This window comes from Diadema antillarum, unplaced genomic scaffold (assembly GCF_040938485.1).
Source record: "Diadema antillarum isolate AM-2024a unplaced genomic scaffold, OU_Dant_1.0 scf00000099, whole genome shotgun sequence".
In the NCBI taxonomy this organism is placed as follows: domain Eukaryota; kingdom Metazoa; phylum Echinodermata; class Echinoidea; order Diadematoida; family Diadematidae; genus Diadema; species Diadema antillarum.
The window spans coordinates 3,949,105-3,967,010 of NW_027270988.1; the positions used below are offsets into that span (position 1 = coordinate 3,949,105).

Here is a 17,906-nt window from a genome sequence, read left to right on the forward strand (position 1 = left end):
GTACCAAGAAAACACTTATGAAATAGTACAGAGCATACCATTCTAAGAGGAATTCAAAGTTTATTTGATGAAAATCGGGTTTGGAATGACTGAAACATCCAAAAACATAGTAAAACAAAGCAATCGTCAAAAAAGTGTGGGTCCCACACTTTATTAGAATCGCTCTGTTTTGGATATCTCAGCTATTTCAAAACCAATTTCCATCAAATAAACATTGAATTCTTCATGGAATTACATGCATGCTCTTTCATATTTCATAAGAGATTTCTCATTATCTCACCTAAAATTGTTAGAAACCTGAAATTAGGTCTCAAACAAAACTATATAATCCCTTTAAAGGCAGCCGATCGCCATCCCTAATGGTACGTAAACTCCGAACGACCGAAGTTTGTGCGTGCAATTGCGCAATGGCAGACTCGGTGCTATATCCATAAACGTGTGGGACAATGCTACCACTGAGACAAGTGTGTGTGTGTGCGTGTGTGTGTACGCATCATACACAAACATTGTCACCGCGAGCTGCGGTGATTGGAGGAGAGAGGCCAGAAGACGCTGCGGCGTGTGTGTGTGTGTGTGTGTGTGTGTGCGTGTGTGTACGCATCGTACACAAATATTGTCACCGCGAGCTGCGGTGATTGGAGGAGAGAGGCCAGAAGACGCGTGGCTCTTTTGGCCTCTCTTCATGCGCATGCGCACTGAGAGTGTGCGTCCATTCGGAAGCTCTCGGGACAGCCATTTTGGGTTAGGAGATAAGCACAGGGAGCTCTCTTGTAGCCTACCGTATTTTCGCTGACCCATTGAGCCAGCGCTATTCTCATTCGGGGGTCACTACATTTGATACAGAATGGGGGAGGCAGCGTGTTGCGTTCGTCTCCGTGCCGCACAAACCACTCGCCACGACTGAGTGTCTTTAAGGGTTTGTTTAAATCTAAAAATTTTCTGAGGCAGAATCGCAATCCTAAACATGTTGTAGGCATTTTGATAGAAATGCCAATATGAATTCAATGAAACACCATTCAAAGGGCAATTAGAATCGTTTGAGACAACGATCACCTTTCTGCGAGTAGATAAATGCAAAGCTATTGAAACGTGTTTTATATCTCCAAGCTGCAAAGGTCAACTTCCAGTATACACGCCGTCTGTTAAAACAAACAAACAAACGAACATGCCTCTACTTACGGGGTCGACAGCACAAAGTAGTTCTGCAGTGACAATGCTCAAATCCCGATTATGATGTTTAGATAAATGCGGCACCCAGAGAATCACGTTTCAAACCACGTTTGCAAAGGAAATGCCATTCAAAAGGAGTTTTGAAGCGTGATTCTCTCTCATGTTAAATGCAGCCTTAGTCTCATTGGGATTTTCACTTTCAATTTCAGTGGACTCTCTGCTATACTCTTTCTTTTCGTGGATTTTGTTTTAATAGCAAATCAGTGATAAAGGGAATGAGAAGATTTCATAGTTTGTCTTTCTGTTTCTTGTTTTCTCCTCATGTACTGTATACAATGTATCTTTGATAATGCAGGGTAATAGGAATATTATTTAAAATTGTATTATTTACATTATTTATACAGTTAAACATTCATGAACATAGAAAATCATAGTATGGGAATAGTACCCTTTAATGTTTGTAGCCTTTATAATAACATTATGTCATTGTCTATATTCATATAACTCTATCAAACTTATTAGTATTTTGTGTGTGTGTGTATGTGTGGGTGCGTGCATCATGCACTTAATAGTTACAAATTTAAATGATACATACTGCATACAAATTATACATACTGTAGGCAAGCGCACATCTGCGAACAGTTGTATACAATTACGCATGTCAATGAGTGTGTTTATGTGGGTGGATATGGGTGTTTGCTTGTATGTGGTTTTGGGAGGAGGGTAGTTTCCTCTTGTACATTGTCACTTCCATGAAGACTCGAAGACTTCCGTTCCTATCTCTCCGTGGCAGTGTGCCCCGTTCTCCTTGTGACGTTTATAGACCAAAGTCCAGCTACAGTTGTAGGAAGCACGAGGGGTTAAATCCTAGCCGCAACTCTTCCTAGTTAGCCTTCCTTCCGTGTTCCTCCCTTCCTTGGCATGTGATGCAGCACGTACAGGTAGAAGCTTTCAAATAGATTCCCTCTGGCATTTCAACTGGCACTTTACCACATCTGTGGAAACTCGATATAAAGGGATCTGGGCCCTGTTTTATCAAAAGAATTGATTAAATTTCCTTACCACACAGGCTGCCATAGACTTTGATAGCATAGAAATCAAAATTCTATATAATTAATTATAACTCTTCATAAAACAGAGCCCAGATTTAACAAAACTATTGTACCTGATGTAACAAACTAATTTCTGTGGCCCCCATGAATTTGTTTCTTTTGTTTCGTATTGTTTATTGACTACTGATATAACAAAATACCTGGTATAAAGAACAAATTATCTTGGTCCCAAGGATCTAAATACTGAGTTTCCACTGTATTGTCAAGTGTACGCACAGTAGTCACTCACTTTCTTTTTATCGTAAAGATATTTATGCAATGTTCACAAGTACACTGTATCTTCTTTCTCTTGTATTGTACGATGATACTGTATTCCCTACAGTGTACAATGTACTTCAATTTTTGGTTTACATTTGGGTCATGTCTTATTTTTTTCTTTCCAGAACAGTTTGATTTCTGAACAAGAATGTTTGTCTGTTTGTTTGTTTGTTTGTTTTTTGTGTGTGGTGGGGGGGGGGGGAGGTGCTTTTGTTTGTTTTTGGGGGGGATGTAATGAGCATACAACTGTACACAGAATAATTGTACTTTATTAGGTACCGTAATGGATATTGCTGAGTCCAAAGTTTACCATGTCTGACTTGTCCACGTCATTGGAACTACGAAAACTCATTGTCCAGCAAGTAATGTATGCAGGTAAATGGGCACTTCAACTTAAAATCAGAAATTATGTGACCTTTTGTCCAAATGTCTGTTGAGACTGCACAGTTTTTAATAGCGAGAGAAATATTGTGATACAGAACTGTACTTCACCCTGTCAAGGTCCATTGACAGCATACTCATTGTACAATCCCATGAACCATGTTTGATGCATGGAATATTAGCACATCAATCTACCATAGAATTCTTCTCTTTCTCTCCCCCTTATTAACACTGTATCTCATTCTAAGTATGACAGCTGTAGAATCAAAAGTATGAAGGGAAACCGTGTTCTCTGAACCTGGCACTCGAGTGACTACTTTTCCACTCTGTAAAGAATGCATGTACTGTGTGTTGCCTTTTTTGACAGCGTTGACGTTTTGTACATGTACCCAACATGATTAGGATGGTTATTTGTCTGAGTACTGTAACACAAGAAATGCTTGCGTGCATTCTAATTTCACGAATATCACGAGAGCCAAGGTACGCGAAATTCAAATCATATGCATGCGGGAGTTCTTGTCTACACTACATCATTGAATGGTAGTGACAAAAGGCCATTGGCTCCAGTTTGCAAAAATTCCATGCCCCGAAAATACTTTGTATTTTGCTTTACAGTAGCGGTTCTGCCTTCTTTTGAGTCCCGTTGAGCAAAGCTGAGCAATGCTGTGTGTACAATCATGCCGTTCCCTTCAGTATTTGATATAAAGGAAAAACACTGTCCTTTGAAGGACATGCAGTTGTAAAATTGTGCAGTGTAGATGGGGTGCATGAACACCTTTAGTCCCAGTCGTACATTGTGAAATAAAGAATACTGTCACCACCATCTTATCAGGATGGCTTGGTCAATGTACGCAACTTGGGTCTTTTGTCCTAATAAAGCAACTGTCCCAATTACTTTTAATTGAACGAAGTAAAAATTTGGTTATTTGTACAATGTGAACTTAGTATGAATCTAGACATGGGCCTTTAAATCATTCTTTGAAGACACTCAGTCGTGGCGAGTGGTTTGTTCAGCACGGAGACGAACGCAACACGCTGCCTCCCCCATTCTGTATCAAATGTAGTGACCCCCGAATGAGAATAGCGCTGGCTCAATGGGTCAGCGAAAATACGGTAGGCTACAAGAGAGCTCCCTGTGCTTATCTTCAAACCCAAAATGGCTGTCCCAGCGAGCCACGAGAGCTTCCGAATGGACGCACACTCTCAGTGCGCATGCACATGAAGAGAGGCCGAAAGAGCCACGCGTCTTCTGGCCTCTCTCCTCCAATCACCGCAGCTCGCGGTGACAATATTTGTGTATGATGCGTACACACACACGCACACACACACACACACACACACACACACACACACACACGCCGCAGCGTCTTCTGGCCTCTCTCCTCCAATCACCGCAGCTCGCGGTGACAATGTTTGTGTATGATGCGTACACACACACGCACACACACACACTTGTCTCAGTGGTAGCATTGCGCAATTGCATGCACAAACTTTGGTCGTTCGGAGTTTACGTACCATTAGGGATGGCGATCGGCTGCCTTTAACTTGCGTAGACTATCACTGTCAAGTTTAGAGTGCTTGCATGTAAAATCATTTCTGCATTAGTATCAAAGTATTTTTTTAATCAGTTTTTGGGGCAAAGAGTGGATTGTTTGTAGCTGGGATTGATTACCAAGTGATTTTGAAACTATTAAAGGCAGCCGATCGCCATCCCTAATGGTACGTAAACTCCGAACGACCGAAGTTTGTGCATGCAATTGCGCAATGCTACCACTGAGACAAGTGTGTGTGTGCGTGTGTGTGTACGCATCATACACAAACATTGTCACCGCGAGCTGCGGTGATTGGAGGAGAGAGGCCAGAAGACGCTGCGGCGTGTGTGTGTGTGTGTGTGTGTGTGCGTGTGTGTGTACGCATCATACACAAATATTGTCACCGCGAGCTGCGGTGATTTGAGGAGAGAGGCCAGAAGACGCGTGGCTCTTTCGGCCTCTCTTCATGCGCATGCGCACTGAGAGTGTGCGTCCATTCGGAAGCTCTCGTGGCTCGCTGGGACAGCCATTCTGGGTTAGGAGATAAGCACAGGGAGCTCTCTTGTAGCCTATCGTATTTTCGCTGACCCATTGAGCCAGCGCTATTCTCATTCGGGGGTCACTACATTTGATACAGAATGGGGGAGGCAGCGTGTTGCGTTCGTCTCCGTGCCGCACAAACCACTCGCCACGACTGAGTGTCTTTAAAGCAGGGCCCAGTGAAGTCAATGGACCATCAATGGATTGCCTGCCATACAGTAAATTTAAACTACTGTTGAATATTCCTTCATACCAGTCATTTCCGTGACTGGTAAAGAGTAGGGTGTTTCTTGTTTTGTTTTGTATTTATCTTGTTTTGTTCTCTTCTGTTTTTGGTTGGTTGGTTGATTTTTTTTTTTACCCATAGTTTTGACATGTAATTGATTGTCCTTGTACAGTTCTGTTAAAATTAAATATCAAACTTTATACAAAGTGTCTAATTTCCAGGAATATCTGATGAAGATAATCCTGATAGCAATGTTTCATCCTGTTGAATTAGTCATAACATGTGTCCCTTGGAAATGGTACAATAACATTGTCATGTATTGTACCCATTTATCCGAGTCCTCATCTAAGAGTATCGACTGTGCATTACAATTGTATGTGTAATCTTGCTGTCATGTCCCTCTGTGAGGAAGTGGGCTCTAGATACCAAAAACACAAGAGATCCTGTTACCCTCAACATGGCATTGATCCTCATGCTCTGCTCTGGGAAATATAATTGGGTACAGGGCATTTACAAGAGCTATTTTCACCTGTACTTGCCTCCAGTGAGGGGGTATACACCAGGCTAGGACCCCCATACTCCTAATAGGCAAACTCCCACTATGTACTTGGATTTCAGTAGCCCCGGTCAAGTACAGCAATCCCATAATACAGAGTATTTATGACATCTCATGGGCCTGTTTTATAAAGAGTTGCGATTGATCTTACGTGTGATTTATTGAGTGTAACTCAGTGAATTGAGCGTAACTCAGTGAATTGAGCGTAGAGTAAGTTCAATATTGAGCAAAGTCCTTTTCCATAACGACGCGCTTGATTTTAAGAAAAATCAAGAGTAACTTTCAATAGATTGAGAATTACTTGCGATTAATCGCAAAGTTGTTTATGAAACGCAATTTGCGATTGATTGCAACTTACACTCAATCTTTATGAAACAGGCCCCAGTTCTCCTTCATTGTACAAAAATGCCGTCAATTACATGACACTACTGTTGTACAGTGTAGGTCTGGTGTACCTATTGACCGATTCGGGTTCGTTGAGGGCAGCAGACAATTTGTGGCACTGGGCGCAGCCATTAGCTCAAATTGCGGTGTCCCAGCCGACCCCCCTCCTCTCCCCCACCCCCCAGGCAACATGTTTATCGCGCACTTGTAGCAGGAGTACGCACACTTATGTAACAAAGGTTCGCGCACTAAGCAAGCGTTCTTGCACTCAGTACGAGACGCCTATTAGCTAAAACTACCATGCATTAGTTTTTCATTCCGTGCGCATGCTAATGTAGGGAGGGGGGTGGAGGAGTGGGAGGGGGGGTTGGCCGGGACACCGCAGTAATGGCGCTGCCCATGCTGATTATACACAAACCGCCTCACAGAATCGGTCAATACACAGGGCTTGACATTGGTGGTCCCCGGTGGCCCAGTGGCCCAGGGCCACCAGGAATTGATGTCAGGTCACCGAACTTCCATGAAAGCTATTGGTGGCCCAAATGGGCAGCTAATTTTTTTTATGATTATTTTTTTTTTATATCGGGCCACCACATTTCTTTTCAGACCACTACAACTCGCGAAAATTTCATGCCGCGAAAGTATTGTGTTTTACAGTTTACATTGTATTGTCAAGCCTTGCCATACATTGTATAACAGATTGGATACCATACGATATAAATAAACCAGCCGTAGAGCAAGTGTCAAGTAGAAGAAATATTGGTTTCATTTAGCTGTGCATTGCATAGTTAATTCAAGTCAGCCTCATTTTGCATTGCAAAACCATTTCCTGTCATTAGGTTATAGAGCCACATAATAGCTACACGTGTAAGCTATTATTAGTTATTATTCTAATAGAGCATACTGTACATGTACCTGGCAAAAATGAACAGTCACCTCTGCTTACGGTAATTAATGGCATGGGAGTGAGACCTAGCCCTGAATGGGCAACTGTCCTGATTATACAAGGTTAGATACTGAACCATCCATTATGCTCTTGAGTTCAATGCAATACATCACACCACAGCTGGAACACACTTGAATATTATAGCTATCAAGCTTTAGACTACACTTGTATTTTTCAGTCCCTGAATGCAGTGTACATGTACCTTCTCCAAAGACAAATTACATTTGAGAGAAATTCTGTGGTAATAAACTTTATGATGAGGATATCATGTGAATGGCATCGTGAAGAGGATGAGCGGAGAGTGACGGAATGTACACTGTGTAGGAAGGAGGAAGAATTTCACGATCAAGTAATAAATCTCTAGCGAGTGGCGAACACTCCATTTAGTTTCTATGACTATTGAGTGGTTATTCAGTACCATGAATGTGTTTCTTTTATTCTCTCTTCCTATTTCAGTGAGATATGAATCCTGTAGATACGCTGGCTTCTATTTGAAACAAATATCTGATGAAAATATGTCCTGTTGTTAAAACCAATGTCCTATCCCCTTTTTCGCAGTGAAAATAACATGCCTTTCAAATGTCACTGGTCCTGTTTCAGTACATTGTAGGAGTGTACTCACTTTATCCGAGTCCTGGTTAAACAGTGGTGACTGTTACATTTTGTTAGTACAGTGTATCGGTATTCGAACATGTACAATGTAGTGCACTAAACATGAAGTGCTTGCCACTCAAAATAGATGTGCCCTTGATACACAACAGTTGCTCGGCTATTTTTGATTAAACCCATGCACTCATGTAGGCCTATTACGTGTACAATATGCTGCTCACGTGTGTACTGTGTGTACCTGGGCTGATTAACGTAGCTGCAGTGAGTTCTGCCTTTATTAACATACATTCATGACAAAACCAGTCCTTTGGGCATACACACTGCACATTATCTCTATTGTACTATTTTGAGTACCATGCATTGAATATCATGTGATTCCAACACAGTCAGATGGACAGTAGTACTGTAACTCTTGTGAGATTATTACAATCTTCTCAAGTTTAATTTTCATCTTACATTTGTTTGTGATACTGTATTATTAGAATACTGAATGTATACAAAGCATGTACATATATTCTGATTATTAGTAGTAGTTAGTAGTGGAGTGGACTTTATACAAAATTACAATTATCTGTAGATTATTGATATCTTGTTAACTTTTTAATCAATATTTTTAAACTACATTTTATATCATATATATGTATATATATATATATATTTTTTTTTTTTTTTTTTTTTTTGGGGGGGGGAGGGTGGTGATTTGATAGCACACAAGTAGGTGTACATATCTTCAGCATCCCTGTATGATTAATTCATCTATTTTCATTTTTCATCATACATGTAATTGGTGTCATCCCAGTCTCAACACATGACGCTACAGGAACTTTTGATATGACTCATTAATTTTGCCAAGTGACTTTTATTGTCGTGTTAACTCACAGAATGATTTCCTGCATTCATAATCTTGTATGTAAAAGCCGCGTTCTGCCACAAATTGTTACTTCAGCCATTTTGTATTGTTCAGTGGGAAACTGGAGGGACAAGTTGACTTTTAATGATAATGATAATCATTGCAATTGCTATTTGTGTAGTGCTGTAGCCACAGAAGTGCTCAAAGGGCTTAGAAGTGAAAATGAAATAAAGATAAAAAGCAGGAAACAATACACAAACAAACTAGAAAAGTGCTCACAGAGCACAGACCTCCGCCAAGCCAGCAACTCATTTTCACCCATGCAATTTCCCAAAAGAGAAGCCTTTTGTTTACATCATTGCACGGCGCCTTGCCCACGCAGAGTACGCTCTGTAGTGCCCGTACATTGTATGAGCCTCCAGTACGCACAGCTTGAACTCCAAGTTTTTTTACCTTATATGCCAAAAGATGAAAAATCCTTCTAAAATCCATTAAAATTCCTGGATCACTACCAACATTGAATGACGTGTTCCTTGTGTCAATATCAACTTCTTATGCAAGTTTCGTTCTAATCCGTACACAACTTTTTGAATTATTTTGCAAACAGACAAACCAATGCTGATGATCACTTAACCTCCTCCTTCCTTGGCGGAGGTAACAATATAAAATGAACAGCTACTTAAAATATGATATGCAAATTTACAGAGATGTGTGATAATAGAGTGAAATATGAAGTGGAATGGTGGAAGTTTCTTGAAAAGTGGACATAAAGACAGAAATCCTGACGTTTCATGGATTTCAGGAAAGTACTGGCCACGAGTGCAAAATCAAACCAGATAAAGATGTTGATATCATTGCCTTTTACAGGACTCTAATTGACCTTGATTGAACTCACAGGTGGCTCAGATAATTTGTATAGTATTGTGCAATCATATGGAATGTTGCAATGTTTTCCTTGACTGTTTTTTTCTCCCACAGCCATTTTATACAAGCTGAAGCTAGGCCAATCAGTGACAACAATACCTACTGTAGGTTTCAATGTAGAAACTGTCACATTCAAGAACGTCAAATTCAATGTATGGGTGAGTATTTCTGGTAAAATCCATAACAGCTTTTAGCCCCCAAACCAAAAGTAGCTGCTTGAAGTAAATGTGGATGTAAGTGGATAAGGAGATCCCAAAATGACTGTAATTCTTGTTTCACAAACTTAACCCATTGAGGGCAAGCTGGTAATGCTATAATATTTCCCACAGACACCTTCCTGAGTATACTCAATCTTTAACGGGTTAACCCTATTCCCACTGGGGGGGGGGGGGGGGGGGGGCATTTTGGCGGCGCCACCCCCCCCCCCCCCAACGTTTCACGTGATCATTCTGCAACGCGTGATGCTCTCGCCGCGACATTTTATGACTTTTTTCTTTCAAGTATCGCGCAACTTTTGAGACCAAATTTGTCGCTCCCGGGCATACCGTTTTGAAGCCACGCCCCTTTGAAGAAAATTCGTCGACCCAAAGATTGCTCAAAAACATGATTTTTTTTTTACAAATCCAATATAAATTGTGTTTTTGCAATGAATTCATATAAGAATAAATATTTTTACTTTCAATGGCTGATGATGATTTATTTTAGCCTGATTATGCTTTAAAAAGTTTCTGCGACAAATTTTGGCAAAAAAAAAAACAAAAACAAAGTAAAAAACAAAGAAATACACAAGAAATTCAATAAACAATAAAATACATAAGAAATAATTATGAAGCCGAATTTTTGCTTTAATATTATTGTTGAGGATATTGAAAAGAATATGTTCACCAAAAATTAGAAGTCTTGGAGCTTTATTTTTTGATTTATAGGCAAAAAAAAAATTGCAGAAATTAGCATAAATTAATTAATGTAAAATACATGAATTAAAATTTGAAAAATCTAACTATACCGTCTTGTAGATTACATTGACCTCTACCTTAGTGCAAATTTTCGCGAGAATCGCGCGATCCACGACCGAGATCTGAAGGGGGGCCAAAAAGGCCCCCCCTGGTGGTTTCAAGTCTCTCAAAAAACCCGATGGGATTTGTAGGGTTAAGGGAGTTTTGATGTTTTTTTGTGATACATGCTATTGAAATTGTAGCATACATGTACGTAGGCCTATACTTAAAATAGTTGAAATGCTAATGACAATAATAGTGACAATGATAATATGAAGATGATGATGAAAAAGAAGAACAAAAAAAGAGGAAGTGGAGGGAAGAAGTGATGGTAACAGAGAATGATAGTAGTTGATGATAAATAATGATAGTTGACTATTAAATGATAATGACAGTGATCCAATGATTACCAATAATGATTAGCAACTTGGTTGCTTCCAAGACAGTGCTAGCCATTCATAAGCAAACCCCCGAAGACCGAAACCATTTTGTGCCATACAGCCTTTCAGTTTCCATGAACTTCATGAATACATCATTTTGCAGTACATTATTTTTTTTTTTCATTCAGCATGTAACTTCCTGATATTCACTCTTGAAAGTAAAGTGATCAACCATAGTTAATTTTCACTCCTCTTCAATGTCTATGTTATCTTCCCAGTAGCCTTTGGTGTTATGAAAGTTATTTTTGATTTGTCATGTTCCTGAGCTATTAAAGATATTGATCCGGTAAAAGCCCGGGTTCTAATCCTAACTTTGCTTGAATAACCGTGGTACAATTTAAACAGGAAGTCATGTCATGTCATGTTGGAAGAATTACAATGTATGATGTGCAATGTAAAATACAGTCATCAGCACACCAGACAAGTCCAGCAATGTGGTTTGATACTGTACTGTACATTAAAGGGGCGGTATAGTTTTGGTTGAGACCTAACTTCAGATTTCTAACAGTTTTGGATGAGATAACGAGGAACCTCTCATGAAATATGAAAGGGCATGTAATTCCAAGAGGAATTCAGCATTTATTTTATAAGAATTGGTTTTGAAATGACTGAGATATATCCAAAGATAGCGATCCCAATAAAAGATGGGACCCACCTTTTTTACGATTGCTTTGTTTTACTTTGTTTTCGGATGTCTCAGCCATTCCAAAACCGATTTTCGTCAAATAAACTTTGAATTCCTCTTAGAATGGGTATGCTCTGTCCTATTTCATAAGTTGTTTCTTGGTATCTCGCAAAAACTTAAAAGCCCAATTCTCATCTCCAGCAATACTATACCATCCCTTTAACGTTGTCTAAATACACTCATCAGTTGCCTGACAAGTCCAGCCATTTACATGTAGTTTACTTTTTAATGTGCACACCTGGTCACTCCATGGTCTCTCTTGATGCTTGATCTACTAACACTACAGGATGTGGGTGGTCAAGACAAAATCCGACCGCTCTGGAGGCACTACTACACGGGGACACAGGGACTGATTTTTGTAGTGGACTGCGCTGACCGGGATAGGATAGATGAAGCGAGACAGGAGCTGCATCGGATAATTAACGACCGTGAGATGAAAGAGGCCCTCATCCTCATCTTTGCAAACAAACAAGACCTTCCAGATGGTGAGGCAATGCATAACAACAACAAAAACAAAAATACCCATGAAAGTTGGGGGGTGGGGGGAAGAGACATGGAATGCTACATGTAGAAAGATGTAATAAGAATACAATAATGATAAGTATGATAATAATAATAATAATAATAATAATAATAATAATAATAATAACAATAATGATTATAATAATAACAATAATAATGATAATAATGATAATAATAATAATAATAACAATAATAATAATATTGATAATAATGATAATAACAACAATAATGATAATAATAGTAATAATAATAATAATAATAATAATAATAATAATAATAATAATAGTGATGTCGTATTCATCCAGGGTATTCTCTTCAGTGTTGCCAGGTACCCATTTATACACTTGGGTCAAGAGGGACATGATGGGTAAAAATATCTTGTCCAAGGACGTATGCACTGGGGCGGGAATGGAACTCGGGTCCACCGATTGGGTGGAGTCTTATCCACGATCCTCCCCCCCCCCCCCCCCCTTCCCCTTGAATAAAGGGTGATGTGACATGAAACCTCTTCCATCCGTGATATTGAGCAGTTAAAGTTTTGAGGTTTTGTTTTTGTTTGTTTGTTTGTTTGTTTGTTTGTTTTGCATTTCAATACTTTTAAATGGGCACCATGCCCCACTTGCCCAACCCATCCCCCCGGGACATTATGGAATCTTGAAAGTAAGAGTATGCAAGAAAGCATGGTTGGTGAACTTGCGATACTCTGAGCGCGAGACCCCCAGGTTGTTCATTGTCTCAAAATTCATCATCAAAAACATTGGAAACCTGAAGCCCCATCTCAACGGAAACTGTACCATCCCTTAAACAGTATCTAGTGACAGTCCCACTATATTTTTGGATGATTTTGCTGAAGAGAGAGATTGTAGTTGCCAGATTATCAGAGTCTGGAAAGCTTAGTTAACATTCTCTCTTCCAACCTAGCTGAGGAGTTGGTTAAAGGTACCAGATACCTTGTAAAAAGAAACAATAGAGGTACAAAATTAAATCAATTCATCTGGACTTGTTTTAATTCAGAGAACGATTTCGTGTCTGATCCTGGACGTTTCATCAGCTCGTCTGATAAAAAGAAACCTTATTTCATGTTGATGTGTGTACAGTGAAAGTGTACAGTGAAAGTAAACCGAATGCATGTTTTTCGCTTCTCCTATTAGCCATGAAACCTGCCGATATCCAAGAATTACTCGGGCTCACCAAGATTCGAGACAGGAACTGGTACGTCCAGCCCGCATGCGCCACGTCCGGGGACGGCCTAGTAGAAGGGCTAACGTGGTTGATGACCAACAGTAAAGCCTAACGTAGCATCTCTGTTTGGAGGGCCTGTTCACACTGTACTGTCGGTGGGAGGACAACGCGCCAAGCTATGAAAAGCCAGCACCAGTCCACCTGAATGCATCTGTTTGCGCCGCCTTAATCCTGGTGGAGCGGTGCCAGGGATCCACATCGTTCTCTCTCTGTGCAGAAAGTGTCGGTGCGGTGATGGTGTTCAGTAGATACTGGAAGTGATCAAAGTCAAGTTAATCATTCCGTGTGCATTCTGGCCTAGGTGGCTTTTCATAGCATGCTAGCGTAGAGACGGTACTGTGTGAATGTGCCTTAACTCTTCATCTTATATTATATATAATACAAAATAATCATTTTTTTAATGAACCTATTTGTTTACTTGGAATCTGCACCAAGGCATCTTCTACATGTTTTTCTTTATTCTTTCTTTCTTTCTTTCTTTCTTTCCTTCTCTCTTTCTTGTAGAAATCTTGCTCAAGTCTGTGTGAGTGGTATGACATATTTGTTATAAAGGTAAAACTGCGACACAAAGAAATTGAGCGAGAGTGAGTTATGTTTGCTGGTCTTTTTAAAGATTTTTATATTGTTGTGACATGTCTGAGATACCATGTTTTTTCTACCTGGTTGTAGGTTTTCCAGAGCGGAGTAGAAATAATGCAAACTGTGCCTCCTTATTATTAAGCACGAAACCACCAGCGTTCAGTATCACCTGACCCCAAAGCTAAATCTCCAAGAACTCCACTGCATGCTACGTAATAGACACTTATGTTGGAAATTGTAAGAATCAATTGCAGCGAGAAATATAGAGTATTTCCATGATTAGGTGCACAAGGAAATGTGTCAAAAAGTGCTTGAGTTGTCTGTAACAGTCTGGAAAGGTGTACCAGTGAAATGACCAAATCTTATGGAATAATGATAACATGTTGTAATGTGAACACATCCATACTATCTCTGTGGTTGAGAGAAAGCTTGCATACAGCAAAATGTGAAAAGAGTGTGTACAAAACATATGTATGATAACATCAGTAATGGTGGTCATGGTTGCTGTTATTTGCAATACTCAGTAGTGTGATTATTTTTTTATTGCTGAACATGATTCAAAATATGAGCACAATTTGTTTTCTTTGATGATAAGAGAAAGAAAAAGTGAAAAAAATTCTTTTTGTAGCTCAGTATGCCAGCATCTAGAGTGATGTGGTGTGTTCCATTGTGTCATGCCTCATGTTCCATTTTTTAAATCTGTCTTGCTGAGAGGGTGGGGGGGGGGGGGGGGAGTTTCAACAGTTATGTAACTCCGAGGGCGCCCTACCATTCCTTGCAGAGATTCATGCGTATTGGTGCTTACTGGGTATAAATGTTCTGCAAATGCAAGTGTGCAAATTGCTTCAGCAGGTTGCTTTAAATCAGTCGTAGTAAAAAGTTTCATTAGAGAGTTAGTGGGTTTGAAAAGGGTCAGGGTGGGGAGGGATTTGCAGTGAATTGCACCGAATTGCATTTTTGGTGTGCTGCCTGAGGGGATTAGATTTCAACGGCAATTTTGGCTGCGAGATTGTGAAATACTCTATTGTAAAATACTATTTGCAGCAGCAAAATCATTTATGTCACATGCCTGCCATGGAGCATCTTCATTTCCTTTTTATGGAAAAATCAAAATGAAAGAAAACAGAGAGTCACAAAAGACTGAATTTTGAGAGAGGGTACGTGGCTTTTGAATGATTGAAAATTTATATGGCACATTATTTCCAAATGTTGCCCAAAGTGCCATTGTTTTATACACTTTCCATAAATTGTGTGAGTGTTACGCTTGGAGGAAAACCAGAGCGGAGAGAGGCTGGCATGTATGTTTTATGTTTGCCTGTGGCAATCCTCCTCAGCTTTGCAATGACCATCGGCCATTAGCTAGGTAATAAGTTGTCTGCGTAGTCAACCACATACTTGGATTTAATCATTTTGTATGTTGACATTTAGGTGTATAGTGAAGTCTGCCTCATACATTAAGATCAAGTTCATCCAAATTGCAAGGATTATTTATGTTGATGGAGGGCAATTTGTCAATCATATCAAGTTCAGTTTGCGGTAGTCTTGATTACCATGGGTTTTTGTTTATTGTTTTTTTTTTGGGGGGGGGGGGAGAGTTGGGGAGGTGGAGTTAAGTATTCTCTGTTGTGGTGGTGCTGCATGCCAGAGTTGTATATTCAACATTGTTCATTCTTCCTAGAGGATGGGGCATTGAAAACATGCACCATTCTCACCTCGGTATTTGTGATACGCTGCAAAACTCACATAACTCCAGGCACCTGCAGCCATTTCTTTGATAGACATTGTCCACCAACAGACCCAATTCCTTGTTGCTTGGAGTTGAACATAAGAGTCCCAGCTAATTTTGTAGTCACAGTAATGAATAGTTATCAGTAGTAATTGGATTACATTGAAACCATGTCATTTTCATCAGTTTATCATTCATTCTTACAAATATGTCAAGTTTCTGGTGGGGTACAGTTTCATAATGTGTAATCTGTCATTCAGCCACTGCTGTTGCCCAACGAAGGAGATTTAGAAACCATGTGCTTTTGGTCCTTTCCGATTTGTGTCACAAGTTTGCAGTAATCCCAGGCCCCTATGTATTACTAAATACAAAGCATTACATTCTGTGTACCATGCTTCAAAGTTGTGCTTTACTTAAATCTGCTGCAGGAATAAATGTATCAAAGGCTCTTAAGCCTCACTTACCATAAGTCTTACTCAACTCTTACTGCACAATTTTGAATACTTGCTCTTTTTGTTTGGATCAGTTTTCTAGCTGTTTCTTTTTTTTTAATGAAATGTATTTACAGTAACTGCAGATGAAGTGATTTTTGCATGTGAAGTGGTGCATAGTCAAAAGCAAATTCATGACTTTTCAGCGTGGAGCTAATGAATGGTTGATCAAAGTAATCCACAGGAGACTACAGCATGAATTTTCCTCGCTAAATTCTTCACTTTTTTAGTCGTTGAAGAATTGTCACTCGACCCAGATTGAAGAGATTGGGTTGAAATGTAAAGATATTTAGGGTTGAATATTATTAGGGACGAATATGACAGAGACATTTTTGGAATGCATACTGTGAAGTAAGATTTGTGTGTCATGTAAAGAGTGACAATATTTGATGCGTTCACACTGAGACAGTGTATCGTTTGCTTGCTGGCCAGTTGTGTGATGTATTGTAAACAGACCTGTAAATAGGATCAACACGAAACCGTGCCGTGGCCGTCAAGCGCATTTATGGCGTCTGTCTTTCTGCTGGAGGGGGATGCCAAATTGGCAACAGTGAAAGTGCTTGACAAAAGGCCACAACTTTCAGTGTATACTTAAAGGGAGAATTATGACAGTTGTGGCTCCAACTGAACTTGTAAAGTAAATGTACAGCTGCAAAATGGAAGAAGATGTAGAAATTGATAGATTTTAATGTAGAAAACACTTAGAGAGCTACCCCAGATCAGGGATTTGGGCACAGAACTTTGGAAAGCAAGCATGTTTTATACATCTATGCATGTACAGGTTGTTATCTTTTCACATTCATTTTTTTAACCTGTTTTCATCACCCAGTCTTGTTAGAATGCATCCATCTGAATGTAATAGAGTAGAATTTCTCCACTACTACTGCTACTACTACAGTCTGATTGGCTGGCTGTCCATGTTACAAGTGTGCCAGGCTTGCTCTGCAAATTTCTGACGAAAAAATAAACGTGAAGGCATTATGCCTTGTACAACAAGCCCGCAAATTGTGATGACTGTATCCTTAGAAAGGGAAAGAAAATTGAATCGAAGTGAATCAGATGTCGTTGAGAGTAATAGCCAAGTGTGCTGACCCACATTGTGGTGACTGATGTCTAGGCAATGAGAACTAAAGGAAGAAATGGGGGCAGGGGAAGGAGGTAGAGGGGGAGGTACCAACGCTGTGTGTCCTGCTGATTACCAGATTTACTGTGTGTGGCAGTATTGATAGGGGGTTCAGTGGAAATCAGGATTTCGCATACGAATTAAGTATTGTAGGTGGACAACATGGCACAGTCAATCATAAACCTGTTTCACATTGTGCTTCCCATGTTCCGCTGTTTCCTTGTAAACTTGGAATATTTGTGTTGTGTGAAAAATTTACCACTCTCCAGCTTAACTAAAGTGTTTCAAAAATGATGTTACATCAAAAAAATATTTTGGATATAGGACTGAACTTTGTAAAGAAGAAAAAAAATATCCTCATCCACAAAATAATAAAGCAAGCAAAGTTCACTGAAGTTGGCCTTGGTGTGAGAATTCATTGTGCAAAAATTCTACAGTATGTGGATCTGGGCTGAGATTCATATCACATCTTTTGTGGAAAAGTAGTTGCGAAGGTTCCCGTTTTCCCTTCAGTCCCATCTACTTGGTTTGTTGGTAGTGGTTTCTTACAGGGAATGTAAGGTATCTCAGCATGGGTGTATATGGGAGCATTTTACACTGTATAAACAAGGGTAT

At 39.8% G+C, this 17,906-nt stretch overlaps 1 protein-coding gene across 1 annotated transcript in view; it reads left to right on the forward strand.

The window, feature by feature from the left end:
- Positions 1 to 14,673, forward strand: part of LOC139718735 (ADP-ribosylation factor 6) — a 41,840-nt gene extending 27,167 nt beyond the window's left edge. Inside the window, exons 4-6 of the mRNA XM_071630200.1 lie at positions 9,543 to 9,646; positions 11,895 to 12,093; positions 13,282 to 14,673. Of these exons, the coding sequence (XP_071486301.1) occupies positions 9,543 to 9,646; positions 11,895 to 12,093; positions 13,282 to 13,424 (446 nt within the window). The 3' untranslated portion in view covers positions 13,425 to 14,673. The remainder of the gene's footprint in view (positions 1 to 9,542; positions 9,647 to 11,894; positions 12,094 to 13,281) is intronic.
- Positions 14,674 to 17,906: the final 3,233 nt, after the last annotated feature.